General features: G+C 33.7%; 1 protein-coding gene across 1 annotated transcript in view; it reads left to right on the top strand.

Annotated features, from left to right (window-relative positions):
* Nucleotides 1-27,180, top strand: part of LOC137918353 (uncharacterized) — a 48,258-nt gene extending 21,078 nt beyond the window's left edge. Inside the window, exons 2-5 of the mRNA XM_068761130.1 lie at nt 18,245-18,374; nt 24,495-24,637; nt 25,907-26,044; nt 26,954-27,180. Coding sequence (XP_068617231.1) covers nt 18,372-18,374; nt 24,495-24,637; nt 25,907-26,044; nt 26,954-27,140 — 471 coding nt within the window. The 5' untranslated portion in view covers nt 18,245-18,371 and the 3' untranslated portion in view covers nt 27,141-27,180. The remainder of the gene's footprint in view (nt 1-18,244; nt 18,375-24,494; nt 24,638-25,906; nt 26,045-26,953) is intronic.
* Nucleotides 27,181-27,621: the final 441 nt, after the last annotated feature.

A 27,621-nucleotide genomic window follows, 5' to 3' on the forward strand; every position in this document is an offset into this window, starting at 1 on the left:
CTGCTAGAAGATACTGGTACAGTCGCATGCCAATATAAGAAATAAATGAGTATAACATATTTCATGATTATAAAGTGTATGTATTATTAATGGTAAAATATGTAAATTAATTTTGTGATTAATAAACACTTACCGATACGGCTGTTACACGACAATATGACAGCACATGTAAAAGTTTCAATTACATATATATATATATATATATATATTTGTATTGTATATTAAATAACATGTGGTGCAAACATTCTCATACCAAATCATCTCGTACCAAAAGTAGTACGTACGTGTTAATGTATATATATATATATATGTGTGTGTATGTGTGTGTGTTTGTACTCTATATCTTATTGATAACTAATTCTCTATATATCTACATCATAAATTTCAAAACACAGTGATATTTAGCGCCGTTTGTAAAAATTAAGACACCTTCAGATTATGACATTACTTTTGCCACAAATGCACATATACTTGCCACAAATGTTTGCTAAAGTCTAACTTCGATTAGAAATGTTTCAGATTGTTAGATTCACGATCTCTCTACTATAAGGTCATTTTAAATTTTAATCCCATAACACAGTGGACAAATGACCATAGTAAATTCACCAAAAAATTCTAGATAAAGACCGCAAACGGTCTTATTAAAAATCAATGCTATTTCTATGTTGATGTTGATGCTCTTAAGCTGGTAGCTTAACAGCTTCATCAGGACTGAGTTCACCGGAGGAGTCCGTGAACTTAAGAACTGTAGCTGAAATGATGATGATATTTGTGATCAAACAAGGGAATTAGGAATACATTACTGTATCACTTTTTATTGTAATACTCGCTTGTTCATTATTAAAAAATGCAGGAAAATCAGAGAACATACACGTATGTACCCACGGCTTCGTTGACTCGCAATATTTTTTCGTATAAATAATAAGGCAATTTGCAAACAATGTTACAGCCATATCCTTATAGACATCGCAACGGGAGATAATTCATTTGAATAATAGTTTTATTTATAATAACAAGTTTTTATTCAAATTGTTATCTCAAACAACTGTAATATGACACTTTTCAGTGTATTTTTAATATATTTGATTGTTAATAATGACATTTATTTACTGATTTATAGTTTTTTTTTAAATGGCCCCCGCTTTTAGGAGCCTCTCGTACTCCTATTTTGTTTGAGACAGGGACTTTATTTACAATTTTTTTTTTCATGGTTTTATCTGTATTCTACACTCACTTTCATTCTTCTCAATTTCTTTTATTCTCTCCTTTTATCCTTCACAATATCTTGCAATTTTTTTTTTGTTCTTTCATTTCTTTTTGCTTTCATCGCCTTCCTTTCCTTATCTTTTTTACTCTTAGGTGGCTAGGTACAATTTTATTTCTAATCTTTATTTTATTCTTACATTTCTATCATTATCTTTTGATATTACAGATTTGTTAAGATTAGACTTTTTTCTTTTACATGTGTTTTATATGTGCATTTTGGTTCAAGTTTTCCTATTTGGTTTTATTATTTTTTATTGCATTGCTTACCACCCTGCGAGCAAACGATAGAAATGATGGGCGAAGGTTGTCGTCGCCCATCATTAAGGCGATGCTTTCCACTGATTTATAGTTAAATGAGTATATTATTAAGTTGAATTTGCTAATTATGTGATATAAGGTTGTTGAGTGGTGGCCACTAGCCGGCAGACGCGGCGTGGGTCGACCGACCGCATGGCTAGCTAAACACGGGTCATTGTGGTGATATTTGGCGAAGGTCTGTGCCTAACAGTGAACGTCTATCACCTGATATCAAGATGATGATGAAACAGTATGACTTTAATTATTGGTCCCGTTTTTGTGGCCTCTCGTTCAAGCTGCTTAATTCTTTCATGCTTTTTTATTCCTCCTTATTCATTCTTACATTACCTTTCTTACTCTTAGCGCTGGATGGAAAGTGACAGATCTTCGACAGTTTAGAGAACGGAAACCATGAATCGTTTCCTTCTTTACAACCGATTGACACTTACTGTAAGGTATAGACTTCCCCCAAAGATCACCAAGATGTTGTGATTTGCGCTACCCACATCCAGCGACTTTCTGGGACTTTAAATATGTCGTCGGTCTACCTGGCGGGTTGAGGGGAGAAGGGGAGAAGGCCCAAAAAAGAAGATAACGAAATTGCTACACCTCCTACTGCTATTGCTACTCAGTGACCCACACAACACTGATAACAATTTATTAGTCCATATCCATGGGTTCAAAACGCACAATGATCTAGATCACTGATGCCATTACTATACAGTGAAAGTATCAAAACCCGGGTCATCTATTCTGATCACAGGTCATGGGAGAAGTTGAGTAATGAATCAAATTACACATTCGCATATTGAACTGAATTGTTCACGCTTTAGTTTCGTGTCAAGTGGTTTGAAAATTGCGTGCGCTGTTATAAAGTATGATTCACATTTGAATAAATATGAATAGTTTTGTATACTTGATATTTTTTAATTATTAAACTGTTTATTATATTTGAAGTAAGAAAAGGGCCAATATTTAGAATTTTAATTTATAGAGTGTCACTCTGTGTTTGGTACTAATTGGTGTAAAATAACTCCTGAAGATACCCCGTGGAGGGGTGAAACACGTGTTGAGTGATTTAACGATGGTAGTTGTGTAATTCGCATTGTTTGCCGCATACGCATTTATTTTACATTCATATAGTTCAGATCTAACTTGTAGGATACAATATGGAAAATATTCATATCCTGGTTGAGTAGTGGTAGATTGTGACATGCGATCGTAGGTAGCGGGTTCAATTCCTGCGATACGATCTTATATAACTAAGAAAGGGACTAATATATAGCTACTTCCGCTATGCAGCATTTACATGCGGGCGGTACACTTTGTTGCACGACTACCACTGCATGTGCGGAAGTGGCTATATATTGGTCCTTTTATTACTTAGGGTGGACTTCCACAAGGTAACTCCTGATTCCAATAAATATTATATTTGACACTAGTACTTCTTTTCATCCAATGGATGCTCAGTGTGAGACGTAGGCGTCTCTTAGAGATTGCCTCGATGAATGGTCTTTCTTTGCTCGCATACAACGACTTCCAGCGACTCCCAGAGGTGGGTCATCTAACTGCCATCCATTTTACGATCAATATGCTCCGCCCTTTGCCACAACAGACCAGCGATTCTTAGACTCTCCATCTGTCATTTTGGTTCTTTTGCAGGTTTCCTCATTTATGATTCGATCTCGCAATGAAACTTCAAGCATAGCCCTCTCCATTGCTCCCTGACCTTGAGTATTCTTATGATGTTCATCGTAAATGACCACATCTAGGATCCGTATGTCATATAGCAATAGTCATTAGTCAAAAACCTTTCGTATTAAAATATACAATTACATTTAATATTTCCGTGTTTTTTTAGTAATTTTTTCGTATGTCACAGTGTTTACTAAAGTAAATTGAAATAAATAAATTATTGTTATCCAAGTCACTGGTGTTTTGAATGTCCAGTTTTTAAATTTACGTTTCGTTCGACCATTTCCTGGTCCCTACTCCATATTGTCATTCTCAGGATGTGCCACAGTATCTATGTATTCGCCACATCGATGAATATTGCTATATTTGGTGGTATATCCTGCCCATTAGCTCTTGAACTGGCAAATCTACTGGGATATGTTCGTGGCATTCATTCCTTCACGGTTTTCTTCACTTATATCTTGAATTAAAACTATGGTGATTAGATACTAGATTGTATTATTGTTAGTAACTTTTAACTGATTTCAGGCAATACAAAGTGTGCAAGTACAGAGAGTAACAATAATTAATTTTAATATGTAGTAATAGGAATTTGAGCAGTGATAGCACAGCGGCAGAGAACTGAAACTTGCGATCGTAGGTCGCGGGTTCAATTCCCTGCATAAAATCTTTTGGTAGTGGCTAAACATTGGTCCTTTTCTTACTTAGGATGGACTTCCGCGAAATAACGCCTGATTCTATTAAATATAATATAATTTTTTATTATTTCTACACTTGACATAACTTGACATAAATCCAATATTTCGTAATTAATCTATTTTAAACAAAAATTCCTCTCTTATCTGGTATTTAGCGAAGGACTTTCAAATCACATTTTCAACGGACATATATTAGTCATGTATTAATTAAGTTATTTAATTATTATTTATAACTAATCATATCGATTAATTTTAGTCAATATTATATTGATTCTGATTCCTATAGTTCAGATCTAACCTTTAGGATGTAATATGGAAAATATTCACATGCTTGTTGAGCAGTAGTAAACTGTGGCATGCGATCGTAGGTAGCGGGTTCAATTCCCTGCATAAAATCTTTTTTGTCACCTTTTTCTGCGTACCATTATACCACACGATACCTTTGAGCCCACATTGATATCTTTGAGGAAAACCTATTGGTATTGGCCATCTATAAGCGTCTATTGGCTGAAAAGAAGAATTATTTTATTTAAATCACCGTCGTATTAAGTTTGTTGAACGAGGCCATAACGTCTTTAATCGCTCGAAATCCTATTTCGTGGCCCAACCGCGTCCAAAACACAAGAGTCGCATTAGACGAAACAAAAGGCGTAATTAACAACATTTCGTGATGCAACACTTTTGGGTTGCGCAAAACTAAGTTCACGTGTGATCTGCTATACGAAATACTTTTATATATTATATATACGCTTAACAACGGTGCGTATATTTAAAAATAAATAAGTAATAAAAAAACAAATAATTTAGTTTTTTTTTCTGCTCTTCTACTATTCTACAACTGTATAAAGAGCAACGGCAATCCTATATAATTAATGCAAAAAATGTAAATTATATAAGATTCTAATAAATTCAGGCGTTACCTTGCGGAAATCCATCCTAAGTAAGAAAGGGGCTAATATACAGCTACTTCCGCTATGCAGCAGTAGTCGTGCAATAAAGTACACCGCCCGCATGCCCGCTGATAAATGCTGCACAGCGGAAGTAGCTATATATTAGTCCCTTTCTTAGTTATATAAGATCGTATCGCAGGAATTGAACCCGCTACCTACGATCGCATATCAGTCTACCACTGCTCAACAAGCATGTGAATATTTTCCATATTACATCCTACAAGTTAGATCTGAACTATAGAAATCAGAATAAATATACTATTGACTAAAATTAATTGATATAATTAGTTATAAATTAATAATTAATTGACTTAATTAATATATGACAAATATATGTCCGTTGAAAATGTCATTTCGAAGTCCTTCGCTAAATACCAGATAAGAGAGGAAGTTTTATTTATAATAGATTAATTACGAAATATGGGATTTGTGTCAAGTTATATCAAGTGTAGAAATAATAAAAAAAATATTATTTTTAATGGAATCAGGCGTTATTTTGCGGAAGTCCATCCTAAGTAAGAAAAGGACCAATATTCAGCCACTTCCGCGAATTACACAACTACCACCGTTAAATCACTCAACACGTGTTTCACCCCTCCACAGGGCATCTTCAGGAGTTATGTTACACTGATTAGTGCCAAACACAGAGTTACTGAGAGTGACAGTGTAATTCGCATTGTTTGCCGCATGCGCATTTATCAGCGGGCTGGCGGGCGGTGCACTTTGTTGCACGACTACCACTGCATGTGCGGAAGTGGCTAAATGGTCCTTTCCTTACTTATATATTATTTTTCTTATCTTCTCCTTTTAAGCCGACGGACGCCCACTTCAAGGAATAGGATCCCCAAAGATCTCCACGATAACCAGTCTTGGACTGCTTCCAGCGACATCCCACAACCTTAACTATGTCGTCTATCCACATTGTAGGCAGCCTACACTACCATCAGCTCATAGTCGACACTTTAGAATCTTTCGGCTCCAAGGGTCAATGATGTGCCCCGCTAATTATTTTGCAAATCTTATCATTTCTGATTTGAGCCTATACGATATATCAACCAGGACATTACGTCACCAATAGAATAGGCAAGTTAATAACAATTAAATTCAAATTTCGAGACAAATATGAGACGTCGTTTGTTAAAATAAGATAATCGATGACTTCCTTAAATATAATCAATTAGAATAACTCGATATTATTCCGCTCGGGCTGCGATAGACCGACGTTGGCACGCAATCCAGTTGCCGCATGTGACCCGTGACCCCTGACCCGTGTGACCTTGACAAGAGATTAACTTTGCATTAGTCACGCACGAAAATATGTTTTATTAATATTGATTTCATATGAAATATTCATCGATTTTAGCAAATCACTTTATCACCATGTATCATCATCATATCAGCTGGACACAGCCCTCCTCCTTAGATTTTCAATAGACAGTCCTGCAAAGCCGTTGGAACATCACAAGTTTTCCTGCAATTTTTAATAATAAACAAGCGAGAATGTCGCAAATAAAAGTTATACAGTGATGTATGATTTATTCTCTTTCTTCGTCACCATTATCATCATCACTTCGGCTGTAGAGCTTAGGTCTACCCTTAGATTTCTAATAAGGCTCTTTAAAAACAGCCTGCATCTCACGTAGTCCGACCATGTTATCACGATTGTAGGTCAACCTTATAGGCGTAACTCCTTACACTCTTTACTGCTCTGTAGTCTTCACACCATCCATGTACCACACATACCACCAAGATGGTATATATATATATATATATATATATTTATATATATATATATATTTATATATATATATATATATATTACTGATAAATGCTCACTAGGAATCGGTAAAATTGGGCCTCAAGTTCCATCACAAACGCGTCGACTCTATAGCTATGTTTATTAAAACCTCCGCCTGTATGCAGCCTAATGCAAGGTTACGTGCACGCTAATTTTTGAGCTGTTCGATCACAAAGCAAAGAAAAGCGGTGACAAATTGATAAAAAATTTTGATCACCGAAAAATTAGATAAACGATGATCATGCGGATCCGATGAAGTCCAAATCATTCTCCACAGTAGCAGAACTAATACACACTGCCAAAGACCGAAAAAGATGAAGTAACGCGAAAGATTCGACGCAAGGATGTATGTAAGTGTAGAAATATGGGAGATTTAATTTGGTATTCTGAGTGCTCTCAGGCACTCGGTATTTGGCACTAATCGGTGTAACATAACTCCTGAAGATGCCTCGTGGAGGGGTGAAACACGTGTTGAGTGAATTAACGGTGGCAGTTGTGTAGTTCGCATTGTTTGCCGCATACGCATTTATCAGCGAGCTGGCGGGCGGTGCATTCTGTTGCACGACTACCACTGCATGTGCAAGTGGCTAAATATTGGTCCTTTTCTTAATTGGTATTCTGAATAAAGAACGCCTAAAAGATTCATGCCTAGATTTAAATATATCTGTGAATAAAATCTATTCTCTGTGATCCGAATAGAAATCAAGCCTAATCAGGTTCCATCGTAAAAATTTGACCTTGAAGTTTTATAACATATACGTTTCAAATAAAAGGAAAAACCAACGCGTTTACTCTCAACTACGAAAGTAAACATTTTACTGCCATCTCTTTTCTATACAATAATAAATTTGGTAAATATAAACAAGTTTTTAATTGGTATAGCATGTAAAATATTTTAATTGCAGGTTTAGTAACAGCGTAGATTGGATTTAAATAATTTATTCTTTTCAAACTTATACATAGTTGCTTATAATGTGTGTTTTTAAATATTACAATATTTTTACATTTCTTCAAATCATCGGGTATTTTATTGTACATTTTCAAACGACATGACATTTCCTATCCGTAGTTTATTCTGATATAAAATAATTGCATTTCATATCTCTTTCTAAAATTATCGATAAAAAGGTTGAATTATCGATAAAAAGGTTTGTGTTTGTGTATATAAAATCAAATATTTTATATACACAAACACGAAGTAAACATTTAAAAAACCAAAGTACTATATAAGCCTGCGATAGAGTTAAATAACTTGAGCTTTAATGAAATAAGAATAGACTGTGGTACATTGTTACAGATATACCTAGATTGTGACAATTGAAGAGAGAATGAACGACGATGCAAAGAAGGAAATAAAGAATGAATGAGAAATTTAGATTATGTGACGACTGAAGAAGATGCTGAAAATAAAAAACAATGAAAAAAAATCCTACAACAATCTAGGGGTATACAAGCGGCAACGTGAAATGTGGGTCATTTAAAAGAATTGTGATCCTATAAAATCACCCGTGTAATATATATCCTTTTTCGTTAACAAGGAAAATAAAATCTAGTTTTGATTTACGTTGAGAATATAACAGAGACTATTTACAATCGTGAATTTGACTTAAACGCAATGAGTGACAGCTGGGTTCTGAATTCAAATGAACATTCGAATTTGAAATCAAATTAGCAACAGTATTATTCGATCATAGTGGCCAGTACTACTGATCTATCAGATAAGTTAACAAAACCTTCATGGATCTGAAAGTACGTATATATAATAAGGTTCCACAATTTATGTTAGATCTTTCATTTGTTAGTTTTAATATTAAAAGTAAATTATTAAACAAATCTTATTATAGCATTAAATAGTTTTTAGTTGATATAAATGTGTGGAATTTGATTTGTTGAGTCATTGACATGATTGATATTATAATATACACATGGAAAACGAGTAACTGTTGAGGTTCTTCTAAATCAGTGATTCCCAAAGTGGTCTATATCGACCCCTAGGGGTCTATGACAACCTGCAATGGGTCTACGTCAGCGAAAAAAATTTGGGGGTCCATGAAATGAAAATCGGGGTCCACGATAGTGGAACTCAACACATACACTGATAGTACCTATTTACTTAATATCAGTAATTCTGGCTGCAAAACAACATACCCGTTATTTTTCCCGTGTTATGGAATATAGCAAGGAAATTTTTAATTTCCTTTCCATCGTCATACCTAGTGGAAAGGGGATTCAGCGCTGTTACCAATCTCCTAACGAAAAAAAGAAACAGACTGGACATCATTAGCCGAGGAGATTTAAGATTAACCCTTACAAAATTGACGCCAAATGTTGATTATTTATTATTAAAGCATCAGGTTCTTCCTTTTCACTAAAAATATTGACTTATTGCTTATGTTATTTCATTTATAGTTTATTTAATGTTACGTATATTTTACATAACAGATACAAAATTTTATTTTGAGTAGTTTTAATTTAAATTCAATTAATAAATGTATAAATTAACATATATAACTTTAAGTTAATATAACTTTAATTTTTTAACACTAAACTTCACTACAGTTAGAAATTTACAAGAAATTAATATCAGGTAAGTAGGGGTCTACCCAACACGGAAAAATATGGCAAAGGGTCTATGACATATAAAAGTTTGAGGAACTCTGTTCTAAATATATCAGCGTTCCGAGCTGGGGGTAACTTATAATTGACAATTCAAAAGCACATGTAAATTCCTACTTGAATACTTTTTTTTACATTCTGTAATAGAATGTCATCAACCTAAATGGAGGATGTATACGTTCCGTTTGATCGACTAGCAAAACAAAAATAAGGCTTTCCTAGATAATTAAAGTTCTCTACAAATCCACCAACGTTCAATGTGATCATAATTTAAAAAAAAAGTAATAAAGAGAAGAGAATTCTAGAAGTAAATGAACAAGGTCGTCCAGGGGCGGCTCTAGCTCGTGCAGCGGCCGTGTGCAATGAAACCCTGACGTAAGAAAGGGACCAATATTTAGCCACTTCCGCACATGCAGTGGTAATCGTGCAACAAAGTGCACCGCCCGCCAGCCCGCTGATAAATGCACATTCGGCAAACAATGCGAATCACACAACCGCCACCGTTAAATCACTCAACACGTGTTTCACCCCTCCACGGGGCACCTTCAGAAGTTGTTACACCGACTAGTGCCAAACACAGAGTCAAAAAAAACCCTGACACCCCCTAGGCCTGGACTCCCCTCCCCACACAGCTATAACTATTAACTTTGCCGTCGTAACAAGAAAGTTTTTTTCATATTTCAACAAGCTATTTTATAAGTAGGTATAGCTTACAGTATGGTATTAGTTACGGCCTTTCTTCTTATGCCGGCAGAATAACACTCATTGTTTTTATGCCTGTAGCACATCTCTGTTGCGAAACTAAGCGTCGAACCGCGATAGTTCATGTTTCGTCTTTTGTTTTAAGTTTTATGGACAGCGAAATAGAAGCGAAATGTATCGAATTACTGTTTCGCTGCCGTGAAATAAGGTTTATTTCGAGTTGAAACAAAATGTTCGAGATGAAGCCGCCCATAAGGTGCTCGCGTTTGAGAACTGCCGCAACCGTGCTGGCTGGTCGCTTTTGTCATATCATTGTTATACCATGATGGTCCAAGATGATGCTCTTAGCTGTCTCAAGGAGCGCCGCGGAAGCGCCCGTGTGCATTGCACACCCTGCACTATAGTTTAAGCCGCCCCTGAGGTCTTACACGACTGTGTATAAATTATTATTACCATGATTATCGAAGTCAAAAGAAACTATGAATTAAATAATGAGAAAACCGGAATAAAATTAATAATTTATCACATATCATTACATACTATTCATACGTGTAATGCAGTAACAGAAATAATGAGGTAACATAAGGAATATCTGAATACAAGGAGAACGTAATTTTTCATCAGGCAACAATACATTTATAAAAGTAAATTAATGATTATAATATGACTTAGTTATAATACTTGACCCTGCATCACAAAGGCATCACCGATATAACAAGAAGCTAACTTGACCCAAATCCTCATGAACAATCCATTGTAGTTCATAACAACGCCCTTGTGGAAACCAAAGATAAATTCCATCGCACTCAGAAGATCAAAGTTCGAAATTTTTTTCTAGTGCAGCGTCTTTGTTCGATCACTCAAGAGGTGTCAATCATATATGGAATAGTTTGTTTAAGGCTATGATTACCTTTAACAAGGCAATGTATTTTAAACCATGACTTATTTAATTAAGTTTTAAATTCCTTTGTAGTTATTCACATAAGGTCATGATAGTTGCAAACGGAATGCATTACAGGGTGTTTAATAGATATAATAGCATTAATAAATTCGTTGTCGGTGAGCATTGATGTCCCGTGTACAGCACCCGGCGATAAATATTGCACATCGACCTTTGGAAATAGACTATCGGCTAATTTAGACTTCGTAGAGCGTTATCTCTGTGCGACAGAGACTGACAGAACCTCACATAGGTAGTGTGGGACAGAGATAATGCTTTACAAACCCGAAATTAGCCGATTGTTTCATTCTAAAAGTCTATATGCAATATTTATCGCCGGGTATTGAAAGCAGTTTGATTTGTAGCATAATTGAAAACAGCGCCATCTATGAGCGGGTTATTGAAGTACAAACCTGTACCTTGTAAAAATTATTTTTGACATTTTAGAAAAAAAAACTCAAACTGACAGCGTCTCTTGACACTTCCGTTTTGTGAATTACAAATAATTTGCTTACCTACTCGAGTTAACTGGCCATAACCAATACAACTACCTTACTTCTTTCTAGATGTGTATAGAATGACAGATCATACAAAAATCTCAACTCAAAGGTCTTCATATTTAGTCACATCTGACTAAGCGATCTTAAACCTTGGGGGTATTACAATCCTGTGAAATGAGTAATGGATATAATAGCTTTAAAAGTAAAAATAAAAATACTCGTTCGTCAACAGACATCTTTGACACCTATATACCATCACGATTCAAAATTACAAGGCACCATGAAAAACTGGCACCAAAATTTTGCTAAAAATTACAAATTCATCTATAAAACTGAAAAAATTAGATTATCTGTTTGTGATGTTAAAAACACCGCTTTTTACTATATACACCTAAATATATATACGGTATATTTACCAAAATCACTTTTTATAATTTTTGTCTTACTGTCTGTTTGTTCCAGCTGGCAGATAAAAGTAAGTAGCAACTTAGGCTAGTTTTATTTTAGTTTTATTGTAATTAATTTTTTTGATAAATTCCACGCGGATAAAATCGCTAGCACAACTTGTTTATAATAAAGTTAATCAGAATTTTTAATCAAATTACTAAAGACGTTATTGGACTACCATTTATAAAATTCATTACATAATTTCAACGTAAAAACTTATTATTCAATTAATAAATATTTAAATAACAAAATTCCTTGGCATCATTGTCAAGGATTCTTGTTATTCGCGTGTTCGCTTGATTGTTTTGATTTCATTTAGGCTATAACTGATAAAGTGTATATGCATAAAACTGTTTTGTAAAACTTTCTTAAAATGTAGATGTTATTAAAAGAGCGACATCTTGCGAAGAGTAAATTCAATAATAAAACAGATTTAAAAAAATATGATCAATAAGGATAATGTCAATAGTTCCAATATTGAGTAAATGAATTTTGTAGTAGAGGGAAATTTCGGTAGAAATACTTACCGAATTTTACAAGAGTGAAATGGTAAAGGTATTGTCCAAAGTAACTTTAATTCGTAAAACACAAAATAATCGTAAACAAAGAGAACTAAATTAGTTACGGGATGTAAAAAGTCGTCAAGGGAAGCGACGCTCACGCGCCATGTTCCTGCGCATGCGCGAGAGCTTCGCGCATTGACTTTTGGATATCATAAAATGTACCATATGATAAGACCAGGAAATGAGATATACATTTATAATGGATAAATACTCATTTGCCTGCAAAAGGCGTACATAGCTTGATGTATTCATATCTAAGTAATAAAAGGTTATTAAAACATATTTTCAAACAATAAAACAGTCCATTGTTAATTGCTGACTCAGGCATGATTTGCTACGTTTATAATATTCCGGACGTATTTATTGCATTTCTTTATCGCATGCTATTTACAATTAGCATAGTAGCGTTTCATCCGGTTATGTTAATACGATTTATAGCTTATTAGCGTTTTATTATATCGTTATAAGATACATGCTATATGGTTATATATAGCATTTTTGTGTTACATGACAGAACAATGAAGTCAAGTTTGCAGGTAAACGTCAAAGTTGTATAAAACCGAATTTTTAATATGGTATGTCAATTAAAAATAACGAGCCATCATGTTAATTATATTTTACTATTTTGAAGTTTAATATTTGGAAATTATATCTCCATAACTATGTAGTTATGTAGACTGATATGTTGGTCAAATTTAAACTTTTGCGTTGTAGACACCCACTCGCCTCGTTCTCCTTCGAAATTTTATTATCTGTGCAAATATATGAAAGAGGATTTTCTGTTTGTTATATTAAAATAAGCTCTTTTACATTTTTTTATTTTTGCGAATGAATATATGTACCGCACATATACCAAATTTATTTTTTTTGGCTATATTTCTGTCCGCTTATTCCGACTAATCTCTGAAATGTTTTTACCGATTTTGACGGGACACATACTGGCAGATAGCCGATGAAAAAAAAACTGAATAATTTTTTTTTACAAAATTCCACGCGAACGAAGTCGCGGGCACAACTAATTTAATTATAAAAATAATTTCTTAATTAACTCGGCGAGTTTACTCAGTGCTAGCTGCCATTTTGTGATCAACGTTTATTTTTAAATTGTACAAGTCGATTGTTCGTTAATCAATAAAAACATTTTTTAAAGTAACCTTAAAAAACAGCCTATAGTGTTAAATTTGGATTTCGTGGAAGAAATTTTCATCACTCTTCCTTTCATCAACTATCGGGTCATAACAAAGAAAGTTTGGGCATACTATCTTTTGAAGGTACTATTTATAAGTTATTTTTTAAATAATTTATTTTTAAACGAAAAAAAATTGCTGCAAGCAATAAAACGTCAAAATTAATATATTATCTTCCGATTTAAGTTACAGTTCTTAATATATTAGGGGACCGGTAAGTAATGTCGCTTTCTTGAGTTAAATTCATACGACTGCATTTTAACAAATTTTTATTTCTTATAATAACAATATATTGCCCTTCGTATTCAACAACCTTTTACCATCTAGTATACAAATCAATGCCGTAGCGGTAACAAATCAATCAGTTTTTCTATAAAATATATCAACAGAAACAACATTACTTTCCGGTCCCTCTAATATATTGTACATACAGATAATGTAAAAGATGTTTACCATTTGGCTGTTAAAAAACATCCTTATTATCTTTATTTCTAGTGCTAATTTAATATATATCACTACTAAGACTTAGGGTAATTCGATTTTAATAGCTGATTATTTGACAGATGACATGACAGACTCCCACTTGCATTCCATGGTTTAATAATCTGTATAATCTTACCACAGAGCAAAAATACAAACTAATTTGAAATAGTAGTTAAAAACATTAATTATAAAACTAATAAAAATCTACATTTATAATCATTCCGCCATGATGCAAATGGATTAGTTTTGCCAATAAAGTGCAATAAACCTAACATGTCATGCTATTTTACATATATATGCTATTGAATAGTCCATAAAAATAATGTTTAAAGCATATTTCTTCGTATGGATATGTACATCAACATATAATATATAATTATTATGCAAAGGTTATCAAATTTCCTTGTAATATCTTTATGTTATTATTTCATTATATCTTTTATGGTAATATCTATACAGGATGATTCGGATGATTGTTTTAAAATGTTAAATGTATAGCTCGTTTCACAGACCAAAACTTTAAAGTTTTTACACTTATTTTTTTAAAGCATTAAAATTGCGCCCGTTTTTTTTTGTATAAATATATTGATGCGTAGTATTAAGCGAAGATAATATATGTATCTCCTATACAGAAGTATCTTTTTTTTTACAGCCGATAGTCACTCACTACAAAACATAGGCCTCTCCCAAAGATCTCTATTAAATAATTCTAAAAAAACATGTTTAAGCGCCTATACAAATATTTTGGCAAGAAAATCGTTTTTAGTATCTACTTAGAAACGTCATACTTATATTTATAAGTTTAGCATGCATAATTTTAGTTTTTAATTTTGTTTATTAATTAAAGTTGTATATCATTTTAATGTTACATAATTGAAAAGCGCCTTTATAAATGAGTTAACACAAGAACGATTTCCTTGCTAATTTATTTGTACAGGCGCTTACACATATTTTTACAATAAAGTCTGTCTGTGTGTCTTTTATAGAACCATAAACTACGCATTTGATCATGTGATGATCTTTAATAGTTTTTGTGCATGAGCCTGCCAAGGTTTCTAACTTAATTATTTTTTTAATTAATAAAATGATTCAAAATCTAAATATTTATGTGTGCCTTCTCTTTAACTTTATTTTAATTAGTTGCATAGAAACACACCCAGGGTACAGCTAGTTTGAAATAAAACAGTTTCCGGTTTCATGTTTATTATGAAGTTATTCCATATTTTTCTATTTTATGCTGAATAATCTATTTATTTACTGCCAGTGCCACTCAGAAAAGCCCTTGACCTTTTTTAAATTATGATCCAACTTTTCAGTTAAAGATTAGTAGTTCAATAGTAGAGAGTTTAAATTGAGATTATAGATCGCGAGTTCAATATATGATTCACTTTTTGTACATTAATTATGCAGAGTTCCCACTGCTCACGAACAAGTTTTAACCCTTAGTAGCCTGATTTACGAAAGTGATTTTTTTAATATTACTGTGTTTGCTTGAGGGTCTAGATGAAGGGAAAATTTTTTTTTTTTTTAATTTCGTTGGAAAGAATATTATACAACAGTAAAATCCGTACAGCCAACCTATAAAAAACTAATAGTAATGTGAACATTCGGTTTAAAAGATTGGTATTAAAATTGAAACTCTAGGTTATTAAGGGTTAAGAGGACGGGCATTGGCATCCTTTCCATGTTATGATGTATCACAGTGCGATCGCCAACCCACCAGCCAAGCGTGGCGATTATTCCTTGCAGTGGGCGTCTATCAGCTGAAATGAAGAAGAATCTTAATGATACTCCACTACTCGTCACCGGAGTACTTTTTACAGTGAAAAGTAGAGATGTATTTCTTCTGCTTATCACTTCTTCTTTTCAGCTGATAGACGCTCACTGCTAGGCTTAGGACGCCAAGATGTCTGGAGTAGCCCTGCTCGCATCCAGTAACATTCCGCGACCTGGAGAATGTCGTCGGTCCACCTGGAAGGCCTGCTCGCGTAGCATCCACGAGCTCCTAGCCTCCACTTCAGAAACATTTAACCCTAACGGTCGTCAATCTATCGTTAGTTTATAAGAAGTACAATAAAATAACAAATAAATTAATTGCTATCATAATTCGTAACCACTGAACTACTACCGCTGAAAAATTGGTTAATTATACAAGTATTCTTAATACGTATGCGATAAAAACCAGTTTTCAGTCTACATTTTCAATTAACATTCTATCTAATTAAACACGTTTTAGTCTGAATTTGTATTTCGATACAAAAACAACGGATTTCTTTTTATTTTTCTGATATAAAAAATGACAGTGTTTTGAAGAAACTAGGTTAATGTGACATTCAACATTAAAGTGCAAAAATAAGGTAAAATTTAAACACAATTTTTAAAATAAATGAATCTTAAACGATCGTAAAGGCATATGACCTCTTAAAGAAACGCTATTAACGCAATTATCGTATTTTTTTGTTAATAAAACGTGTTTATATAATTAACTGATTATTTTTTCATTCACTTGTAAAACATTCTTATACGATATATATTTAAAAAAAGAATTTAACAGCTACTATTATTTTGACGCAGATTATATAAATATATTTTACACAGAGTATTTATTTATTGATACAACAGTTCGGTTTTCGAATTTCAATTCGAACATGCAATAATAAATTAAATTTTTAAAATATTGATGGCCGTGTTCCACTAATACGGAACTATCTGCATTACATTTATACATGTATTTTACTTATGAAACCTAAATAAGCTAATTATAACCTCAAAATAACTAGCAGCGAATAATACCAATTAACACTGCTATATGAGCTCACACGATTATGTGTCAACACCACCAACGTGTATATAAACTTTTTATATTTTTATTATCTGTTTTGTTTTTATTGCGTTGTTAATTTCAAATTAAATGCGTCATCGGGTGATGGCTGAAAATTAGCATTCACTGTTACGACCAAGTATTTTTGGCGTGCTGTTTTTGACATTTCAGGTATCTTTTACATATTTATGTCGCCGCTGTGATCAACCATATTAATCACCATCTTTTTCTTTATTTTCTTTCTTTTTAATTTATTAATTCATATACCACAAATAACAATTGTAATTTGATTTTCACTATATCAAAGCTTTATTAGTAGTCACTTATCACGGCAATGACCAGCCAATTTGTTTTGACACTACATATATTCTGTATACATATACATTACATATAATGAATTTAAAATATCTCAGTTGAAGTAAACGCACGCATTTTTAAATCCTCAATAATTTTAACACTATATAGCCGTAAGATACCACCGACTTGAAACACTGGTATAAAAAGTGCCGGCTTAAAACTGAACAGTTGCTCTTTTTTATGCAATTTAACAATGTTTAATACACTTATGATGGACCTAATAAAGCCCAAGGTCACCCAGAGAGTGATGAAGAAGACCATGCTTAGAGTTATGCCAAGACTACCAACGAATCGAACCAAAAAACTCGAAGAATTGCTCATCAGAAGTGGCAGTGGTGATACATCGCTCGTGCAATCGATGGTCGTTGGAGCCGAAAGGTTCTCCAGTTACTTCCACGAGCTGATAGACGTGGGTAGATCCCTCACTAGGTGAACTAACGACATTGTCAAAGTCGCCAGAAGTGGCGTGGGCAGCGCTGGTCTGGTCTTTGTGGCAATCTTTGGAGGATCTATGCCTTGCAGAGGCTTCCATCGTCTGAAAAGAAAAAGAATGAGTCAAAGAAGTTCCACGCATCGATCAACTGAAAACTCTTCGATCCTATTATAACATTTATTAAATAATATATGGTCTGACATAAACTATGGAACTTCTTTTTCCACCATATTTTTCCAGACTGTTCTATCGTGTGAAAGTTTCAAGACGTGCACATTGATACACGGCTTCGAGATTGCATCAGTCCAATAAATAAGTGACCCTCCTCTGGCCATTTTACCCCCTAATTTACCGTCAAGTATTAGCTTCTCATTATCCTTGATCCTCCGTCAGTGCCTTTCTAGAGTCAAGTACCAAGAACATTCTAACAGCTAGATTATACGTGAGTAATTCAATAAATAATCCTTCATTGTTTTAATTTTTCAATACAGGTGCGTGGCGATCGCCTCTTATCACAGCGTTACGAGATCCTTATCGTTATCAGCTGCTTATCTGAACAGCGGCACTCAGTCGGGCCCCGTCCGTCGCAGGTGATGCAGTGATGCTGGAACGAACGTGATGGTAAGTCATTACTCTTCTATACCACTTCTGTGTTATCATTATACCTTGACCAGGCGCCGGTAGACGTGGCGAAAGTACTCCCGGCATATGTACCCCCCACTAGGTGGTCTGACGTCATAGGCAAGGTCGCGGGGAATCGCTGAATGCGGTCAACATCAAAAACAACAATGTTATATATTAACGCATCGGAAAATTTATTTTTAAGCAAAAAAAATTTACTATCCATACCAACCAATAAAACGGCAAATTTAATATATTATCTTCCGATTTAAGTTACAGTTCTTAATATATTGGGGAACCGGTAAGTAAAGTCGCTTTCTTAAGTTAAATTCACACGACTACATTTTAACCAATTATTTATTTCTAATCAACAATATATTCACCTTCGTTATCAACAACCTTTTGCCATCTAGTATACAAATCAACGCCGGAGCGGTAACAAATCAAACGGTTTTTTTTGTAACATATGTCGACAGAAACGACATCACTTTTCGGTCTTCCTAATAGTCGATATAAGGTTATAGGTCAATTGCAAGAAAAAAGCTTTAAAACTTTTACATTTATTCAAAAAAAGATCATCATATTCTTTATTTAAATAGGCTGTTACAAGCGCTTTCATATCATCAATCAACATAAAATGTAAGCATATTATTCCTACGGGAAGCCACCACCGGCTTAGAAGACAATTCTGGTGAAGAGCCGGTGTGAAACTGAACAGTCGCTCTTTACAAATATAGTTTTATTTAGTGCTTCACAATAATATACTTTTTTTAATAATACATTATTATATATAGCTTACTGATACAATAATATACTTTTTTTCAATAATACATTATTAAAATTGATTTTAAATCTCTCCGATGACATATCTAAAAATGATTGTAGAATTTTATTGTACATACGTAATTTATTAAGTATATTATTTTCAATTATAATAAGTATAAAATAATCACTCTGAAATATTTACATCAATTTATTTTTTTCTATATATGCGACAGGCCAGTAACTTCAGACAGCACATAGTCTGCATAGATAATAAACAAAAATTAATTTTAATACGAATTTTGATAATACTTTTCTTGCTATTGATTATGTTATTTAATATTTCTGTAAATATTGATTTTTGAATAGGGTCATACGTTAATTGACAGCAAATGATTCACACACACGTTCAACCCTTTAAATCTTTTACATCTATAACTAATTTTTTATACATAATTCGAGTAATTTTAAGTCTATATTGTTATTTAGGAAGTAAACAGACCCTTAAATCACAGACTTATTTATAGTTCAGCTATATATATGTTAAGAATCGTGAAAAGTATACATTACATATCCGATACATGTCCATCTTACTATCTTATACATTTTATTTTTGTAGTAATTTATCTAGGCAAGATAATATATATTTCCTTATTAATACTATTCATCCACATAGAATAATTTAAACTGACTATTTGTATACAGACACACAGACATGACAGCGATTTATTTAATACATTATGAAAAGTAAATTATAAATGGCTGAACGGACTTTAGTTCTTTGTCTTTACCGTTAAGAAAAAAACAGAAAGAGAGCAGAAAAAATATATTTCTTCGTTAATTAATATTATAATTTTGTTCTTATATAATTATATTTATTATCGAGTATATATTTTATATTAATCTAAATACAATTAACTAAAAAAAACTTTTTGACATATTGGAATTTGACGTTGGGTTCAATGACCTATTGGCGTTTCCCAATAACAATGGCGCATTCATTTAAGTGTTTTAAGAAAAAATTAACTTTTGATAATATTATGGTATCTTTTAATCACAACATTGCGAGTAATATATTTATTTAATATTATTGATTCTTTGAAAATGATAACGCCGTCGATAATATTTGTATAAGTAATGAACGTAAATACTTTTTACGTAATGTCTTTGGTATTTTATCTAAAACAACTTTTTAATGAAGTAGATTCAGATCAGTCAATTCACAGATAGGATAAAATATTTTTAAAAGCACCCAAATATTTTTAATAATTAAAAATATATCAATATCGATCTAACCTGTGATTACGTGTATATGCGTATATAACATGTACTGACTGACGTTATCATAACGCATAGATAAAATAGAATAATTTTGTCAAAAATGGCGGGAAAGTCTACAAAATTCTTGAGATAAAAAAATGACAGGTCAGCTTATCGGATGTTATCAAGCGGTTTAAGCCGACGACTTCGAATTCCCAGCGACAAATCTAATACAGAGAACATTAAACTAGGTTATATCAGAAAGCATAACCTTCTTCGAAAAAGTAATGTTGAAGAAGGAGATTGCGGAGAAAGAGAGAGAGAGAGAAAAAGAACATCTGAGCTCCCCATCGGAAGTCGACCTGGATGTCGGAGGGTGTTATACCACGCCTTCCTTCAACCACCTTCGAATGACATAGATTAGAGGTGATCGCCTGAGGTCTGCCTTTACAAAATTTAAAAAAAAGTATAATTAATCATTGAATCCTGGCTCAGTAATTGTAAAAAATTTCTATCAACTTTTACCCGGCAATGTTCATCAACATCAACATCGACTAATTTATCTGAAAGAGATCCGAAGAATTCATACAGACCAATTTTTATCAAATAAATAATTTATAAACATCACCCTTTTAAAATTTAATATATTAAAATCATACCGTACTAAGTTTATAATTATGTATGCAAAGTCTAAAATGTAGTCTTTGGAATGTAGTAATCATTTACACCAGAGTTCCCCAAACTTTTTTGTGTCTTAGACCCCTTGCCATGCTTTTCCGTGTTGGGTAGACCCCTACTTACCTGATATTGATTTCCTGTAATTTTCTAACTGTAGTGAAGTTTAGTGTTAAAACTTAAAGTAAAAACACATGTTAATTTATACATTTATAAATTGAATTTAAATTAAAACTACTCAAAATAAAATTTTGTTTATCTGTTATGTAAAACATACGTAACATTAAATAAACAATTTTTTACTTCATAGGTACTTTTATAAATAATGTAAATGTTTTAATATTATAAGATAGTATGATGTAAGTAAATAGGTACTATCAATGTATGTGTTGAGATCCACTGTCGTGGACCTCCATTTTCATTTCATGGACCTCCAAATTTTTTTTGCTGACGTAGACCCCTTGCAGGTTATCATAGAACCCTAGGGGTCGATATATACCACTTTGGGAATCACTGATTTACACTTTAATCCTTTAATTTTCAAAATGGTTCAGTTCAACCCTCATGAGTAGTCAAACTTGACGGGACACTTCGTAAGCGATAGTTCGCAACGAGGAACGAAAGTGTTGGCGTAGAAATAATATTTTAAGATCAAGTACTGTTTCTTGTAAAAAAACTTGCGTAATCTATATTCCATACAAAGTGTCACAGCGTATGTTAAAACGTGCAAAAGGAAGGAAGGAATTAAATCCTACCTTCACATTTTTTGGAAGTTTTGGGAATATGGTAGAAACAGCTTCATGAAGTCGAAAGAGATTTGAAAAAATAAGTTTGAGAACACCTGGTCTAAATGAGTAACAATTAGGTCTATCTTTTTACTCTAAATTCCTTACCCATTACGCATTGTATTATCAGTAATGTGTTTGTAATGATTCAAGATCTGACTAAGTAAAGTAAATCAACGTGTGTGTAGTTATAATGTTTATGTGTGCATTTTAATTGTATTAAAAACCATGTTGTGTATATGTGATATTTATAAGTAGAGAAAGAAACTATGTCTATATCAATAAAACCCATTTAAATTATGCCTTTTTACTTTCTGCTTCTGATGAGGAACATAGTGTGAAATTATTTCCGAACATTTCTTCTGCATATGCATGAGGCACATCGAATTCAACTTTTAATTCTTCTTTACGTCTTAGTATCAGAAATACATTATTTCCAATTTATTATTGAGTGGCCATGAAAAATGGTTTTTCTTCGTATCTCCGCTATCATGAGTGGACAGCTACAATATTATCTTAATAATTTATTAAAATTATAATTTCTATTTTCTCGCTCTTTTTTATCTGTATCAACAACTTTCATTAGTTCTTCTTTTTTAATTAATCTCTATCATTCTTTTCCATATTGTTACACTTGTTACCTTTCATGCAACGCCTCTCATCATTAGCCTGGACGCTGTTATATTACATTTTTTTTCATTTTTTTATGTGTCAACGATTTGGTAACAGTAAAATTTTTCTGTATTCTAATTTTCTGTTTAATGCTTTTCTAATTATATCTATATGTAGATATAGATAATATATCTATCACATTCTTTTAAATTTTTTATCACATTTATCACAAATCATTTCCTTCTTTAGTTTATTACTATTTTGTATTATTTCTTTTTAACTTTTTTTATCACCTTCCGATGGTAATCCAGAAAGACGAACGACTTTCCTCTTGGTTCACCAGTAAAACGATGTTTTCTTCTTCTATTCTTTCCTGTAACCAAAATTGATATTCTATTCTTGACGCCAAATACTGAACATTCGTTGATTAGGTGCACCATGATCTGGTCCACCGAAGAGTCACAGGTGCACTAGGGACTTTCCTTGAGTTTAAACCTATGATGGTATAAGTCCACCATATCCAGCTAAGTGAGAAAAGGACCAATATTTAGCCACTTCCGCACATGCAGTGGTAGTCGTGCAACAAAGTGCACCGCCGGCCAGACCGCTGATAAATGCGTATGCGGCAAACAATTCGAATCACACAACTGCCACCGTTAAACCACTCAACACGTGTTTCAACCCTCCACGGGGCATCTTAAGGAGTTATGTTACACCGATTAGTGCCAAACACAGAGTTTTGGCTAAATATTAGTCCTTTTCTAACTTAGGATGGACTTCCGCAAAGTAACGCCTGATTGCATTAAATATCCAGCTAAACCAGGCGAAACACGAGACGGCGTCAAAGATATAAATAGATTTACAATTTAACATAATTATTATTATGATTATTATAGTCATTGTTAATTCTCAGGAATTTCTCAGCCTTAAACATCATCACCAATCATCAACGCCATCCCGTTTCTATATATAACAAGTAGGAGGTTGACCCACTACCATCCTTACAATGAGTTTCCTTGGAGACATATCAAGCGTTTCTTCTCAAATTTTTTGACACACACAGACCGAGTATGGAACTATCTATAGGCTTCCTTATTTCCCGAGAATTATAACGGAACTGGCTAAACATTCTTACTGTTTTTAAACGGTTTTATTTAGTTCGACCCGTACGGAATTTATTTGTTTATTTGGGTCAAAATTAGAAATTGAAATTTAAGCACCTTCCCGTTGTCAGATTGATTTGAAATTTGGTACACACATTTAATTTAGATGACAATACAATATACTAAAATCAATAACATTATAAATCTAAGATGGCCGCCGATACAAAATGGAGGATTACATATTTTTCCTTAACCCCCTCAATATGGGTATCAAACGAAAGGGCTACACTAGTAAAACACGATGATTATGTCAAAATTTAAAATTCAAGATGGACGCCGTTCCAATATGGCGGACTAGGTACATATTTTTCCACAATCACCACAATATGTGTATCAAAAAACCGTTTAACTTAAAAGTTTTTTAAATGTATTTTTTCTATGGCCCTTGCACTTCCTCTCGCACTACCATCTTTGGGAAAGACAGAGTCGTTTTTTGTCGTATTATTTTTTTCATTCTCTTTAGTAATACTTCACATCAGTCACTTCAGACAGTCTTACAGTTGACTTGGTAAATCATTGTGAATGATTCATTAAATTTTTACAACGTAACTATTAGATAGCAGATTATTTAACTCTTTAGGGTCTGTTTGAATAGGTACCTTTCGTCTGCAGGCTTTATCTTTGACCACGTTGTCGTTTTTCACATGCAACTTGGCGGCCATAAACGAACAAAAAAGAATTCAAAAAATCAATTTTAAATTTTTGCGTATTTTTAATACTTATCTTATTTATTAATTGATTCTTACATACTATTAAACTTTAGTAATAAACTTTAATGCTTTTGTTTAATAATATTCTCTTCCTATATAATTAATACTGAGAAGGCAATTTCCAACACTGATCAGTTAAAACTTCTGTTCCAGGATACTCAAACAATTATCATAGTGAGTGTCTTCGGCGGCGCGTGGCTGTTGCTGACGCTGCTGGTGGTGGGGCTTTGCGCCATGGTCTGCAGCCTCCGTAGCAAGCTGGCCGGCATGCAGACCTCCAACCGCCTCAGGGTCCAGTGAGTACCTTTTTATGGACCTCTCCTATGGTTCTACTTTACTATGGTAAAGCAGGAACTATTTACATAATTTATATTTCTCTCTCATCTTTCTTAATATCTTCCTTTCATTCCTCTTCTTTTATCTCTTTCCAATATCTTGCATTCCTTTTCTTACCTATCGTTTCGTACATCGCGTTCTCTGCATGATTCTACATTAACATTTTTTTACATTTATTTGCCTTAGTTTAATATTAATATTATTTTGTTTTTCCTTATTATCAATATCATAGTTTATTATCATTTCTTTCCTATTTTGTTTTATTTAAATTATGCACTTTATTTTTTTATTCTTGTCGTTGGTCCTGTGAGTGTGATCTTTATACAGAAAGTGATGATGAAGTGATCTTTATACAGAAGTCTGGGAAGATCTGGTAAATTTCCATATCGCTCAGTAGAAAGGCGATGGACCAGTGAGTATCTTAACAGAAGAAAAACCATGTGCCTGTTCAATACGAGTCACCGGTGACAACATAAGGCTGCGAAACGTGACGTCACTTCAGGCAAGGGCCTTCAGGAAGCCCATTGTCACTTACTGATCCATGGAGCCTTTGCTTCGGATATTGAGGCTTATTTAATGCTTTAAGTTAATAAAGCAAAGTATATATAATATCTATACTAATTAAAAAGTTTAGGTTAGGTTAGACTAATTATGAAAATTTTGTATGTTAAAATACCTTTGCTGAAAACCTTTTATATGCTATGCCCACCTTAGCTTGTTAAAAATTTCACCTCTCTATCCGACATACATAATTTTAATACTAAAACGATAGGGTTAAGCTCCTATCGAGTCCTCTTTCAAAATTCCCCCTTTAACATTGCTCCCCTGCGTGGCACCACGTTTAGAAACAAGCCTTAGTTTGTTTAGTTTTTTTAAGTTTAAGTTTTTTCCAAAAATATCGTAGCCTTAGTTACCCTTTCTTACATCAGCTACCTGCTAGTATAAGTACCATCAAAATCTGCCCAGCCATCACAGAGATTACAACAAACGGACAGACAAACAAGTATTTGGAAAATTGATCTTTTGGTAAATGTATCGTATGTATATTCATTTGTAGTAAAAAGCTATCATTTTAATATTAAAAGCAGACACTCCTGTTTTATTTATTTCTGTAGCTTTATACTATTTAAAAGTTTTAGGTTAGTTTAGGCCAGTTAAAATATATGACCAATTTAGTCCTTTGGAGTAAAGTGAATCATATATCAATACTAAGAGCAGTAACACTTTAGGAAACTGACGATAAGCCCGGACAAGAACCACGCGTTTCACAACCCGTCGCTGGTGCCGGACGAGGAGCTGTCAAGACGAGGGTTCTCCATGTACGTGGGACCTGATGACGACATCGAGAGTGGAAGAGGAACTGAACGGTACGTTTCGCACTCAAGCTAATATACTCTATTCAAAACATCACCTCGCTGGTGAACAACTTGGATAGTCGCCGGACCTTACTAGAATTTAGGTCACAGAAGAAACCGTCAAAAGGAACAAATAAGTAAGGAACAGTCAAGTAAGCTAGATAATAGAAGAGAAAAAAAAGTAAATAAAGAATGTCATGTGGTATTTCTGAGGCCTTTCCTCTCAACGGAAGTGAAGCGATGTATGAAAGTAAATAAAATATGAAAAGGAATAGAAGAGTTTGTAATGAAAGAGATGAATAAAAGATGAGAGTGAGAGAAAAAATAATTTTGTTACCAAATTCCTTGTGAACCATGACAGTGGGGGAACGACAGGTCCTCATAAACGAAGACCATTATATTAAAAATATAAATATGTATATTAATTCATCATAATCTTATTAGTTAGTTGATAGAAGCCCGCTGCAAGTTATAGGATTCCCCCAAAAACATCTATGGGGGATTTACTATAATCACCACGCTTGGCTATCGGATTGGCGATGGCAATGTGGTATTATGGTGAGCAGAGGATGCTGCTGTTCATCCTCTGGAAACTTGTCTATAAGCAGTTGAAATCCTATACAGTTAATTCACTTATATAAGATTGTATCGCCAGGAATCGAACCCGCGACCCAGGATCGCAAGTCTCAGGTCTCTACCGTTAAGCTGTCGCTGCTCAAGTTACTTGCAGTTCATTTATAATTTATTTACTTACTTTATGAACCCCATTGTTTTATTTTTATTTTTTTATTATTTCTCTTATGTATATTGTCTGTTATTACTAATTGTAAAGAATTTAAACTTAAAATCAATTTTATTTAGAATTATATACACGCCAAGTTGTTGAGAAAATTTGCTATATAAAACCACCGTTTCCTCCAGGCAGACGGGCGGGCAGTTCGTAGAAGAACTGACGCGCGAGTTGGATCACAGGCAGCAGAGGCAAGCCAACGCCCCACCCTTCCTCCTGCAGAGCATAGAAGAGAACAAGAAGAAGAACAAAGCACTCCACAACCCTGTTATGGCGCGGGGCAAGCAAAGCGATACTAATCCTAACTTTATCTACTAGAAGTAACTTAATAACCCTTTCATCATCATATCAGCCGATGGACTCCGGACAGGCATAGGCCTCCCACAAATGTCACCATGATCGATCTCGCGCTGTCTGTATCCAGTGACTCAGCATTTCCCACGACTCGTGGTCATAGTGGCATGCAAAAGTCACTTCAGAGCAACATCCGTGACCTTGGTTCTTTCTCGGATCTACTTATCAGATCTATCAGCAAAGCTCCGAGCACACCCTTCTAAATTGCTCTTTAGGTGACCTCGACGCTTCCTATCTATCCTTGTTAACCACATCTCAGATCTACAAATCATCACCGTCAACAGACATTGGACAAAGACAATCAAAGACGAAGAAACGTAATAATATATCTTGGTTATTTTTTTCATGAAATATAATAATCACCACACAATTCTTCACCTTTAACACGTTCACTGCGGGCCCAATTTTGAAGAACTTTCAGCTGGTGCGGCTGAGGTCGAATCAG

This window comes from Battus philenor, unplaced genomic scaffold, assembly GCF_028537555.1.
Source record: "Battus philenor isolate CCGP_79_NKW_IND1 unplaced genomic scaffold, ilBatPhil1.0.hap1 SCAF_14, whole genome shotgun sequence".
Lineage (NCBI taxonomy): Eukaryota > Metazoa > Arthropoda > Insecta > Lepidoptera > Papilionidae > Battus > Battus philenor.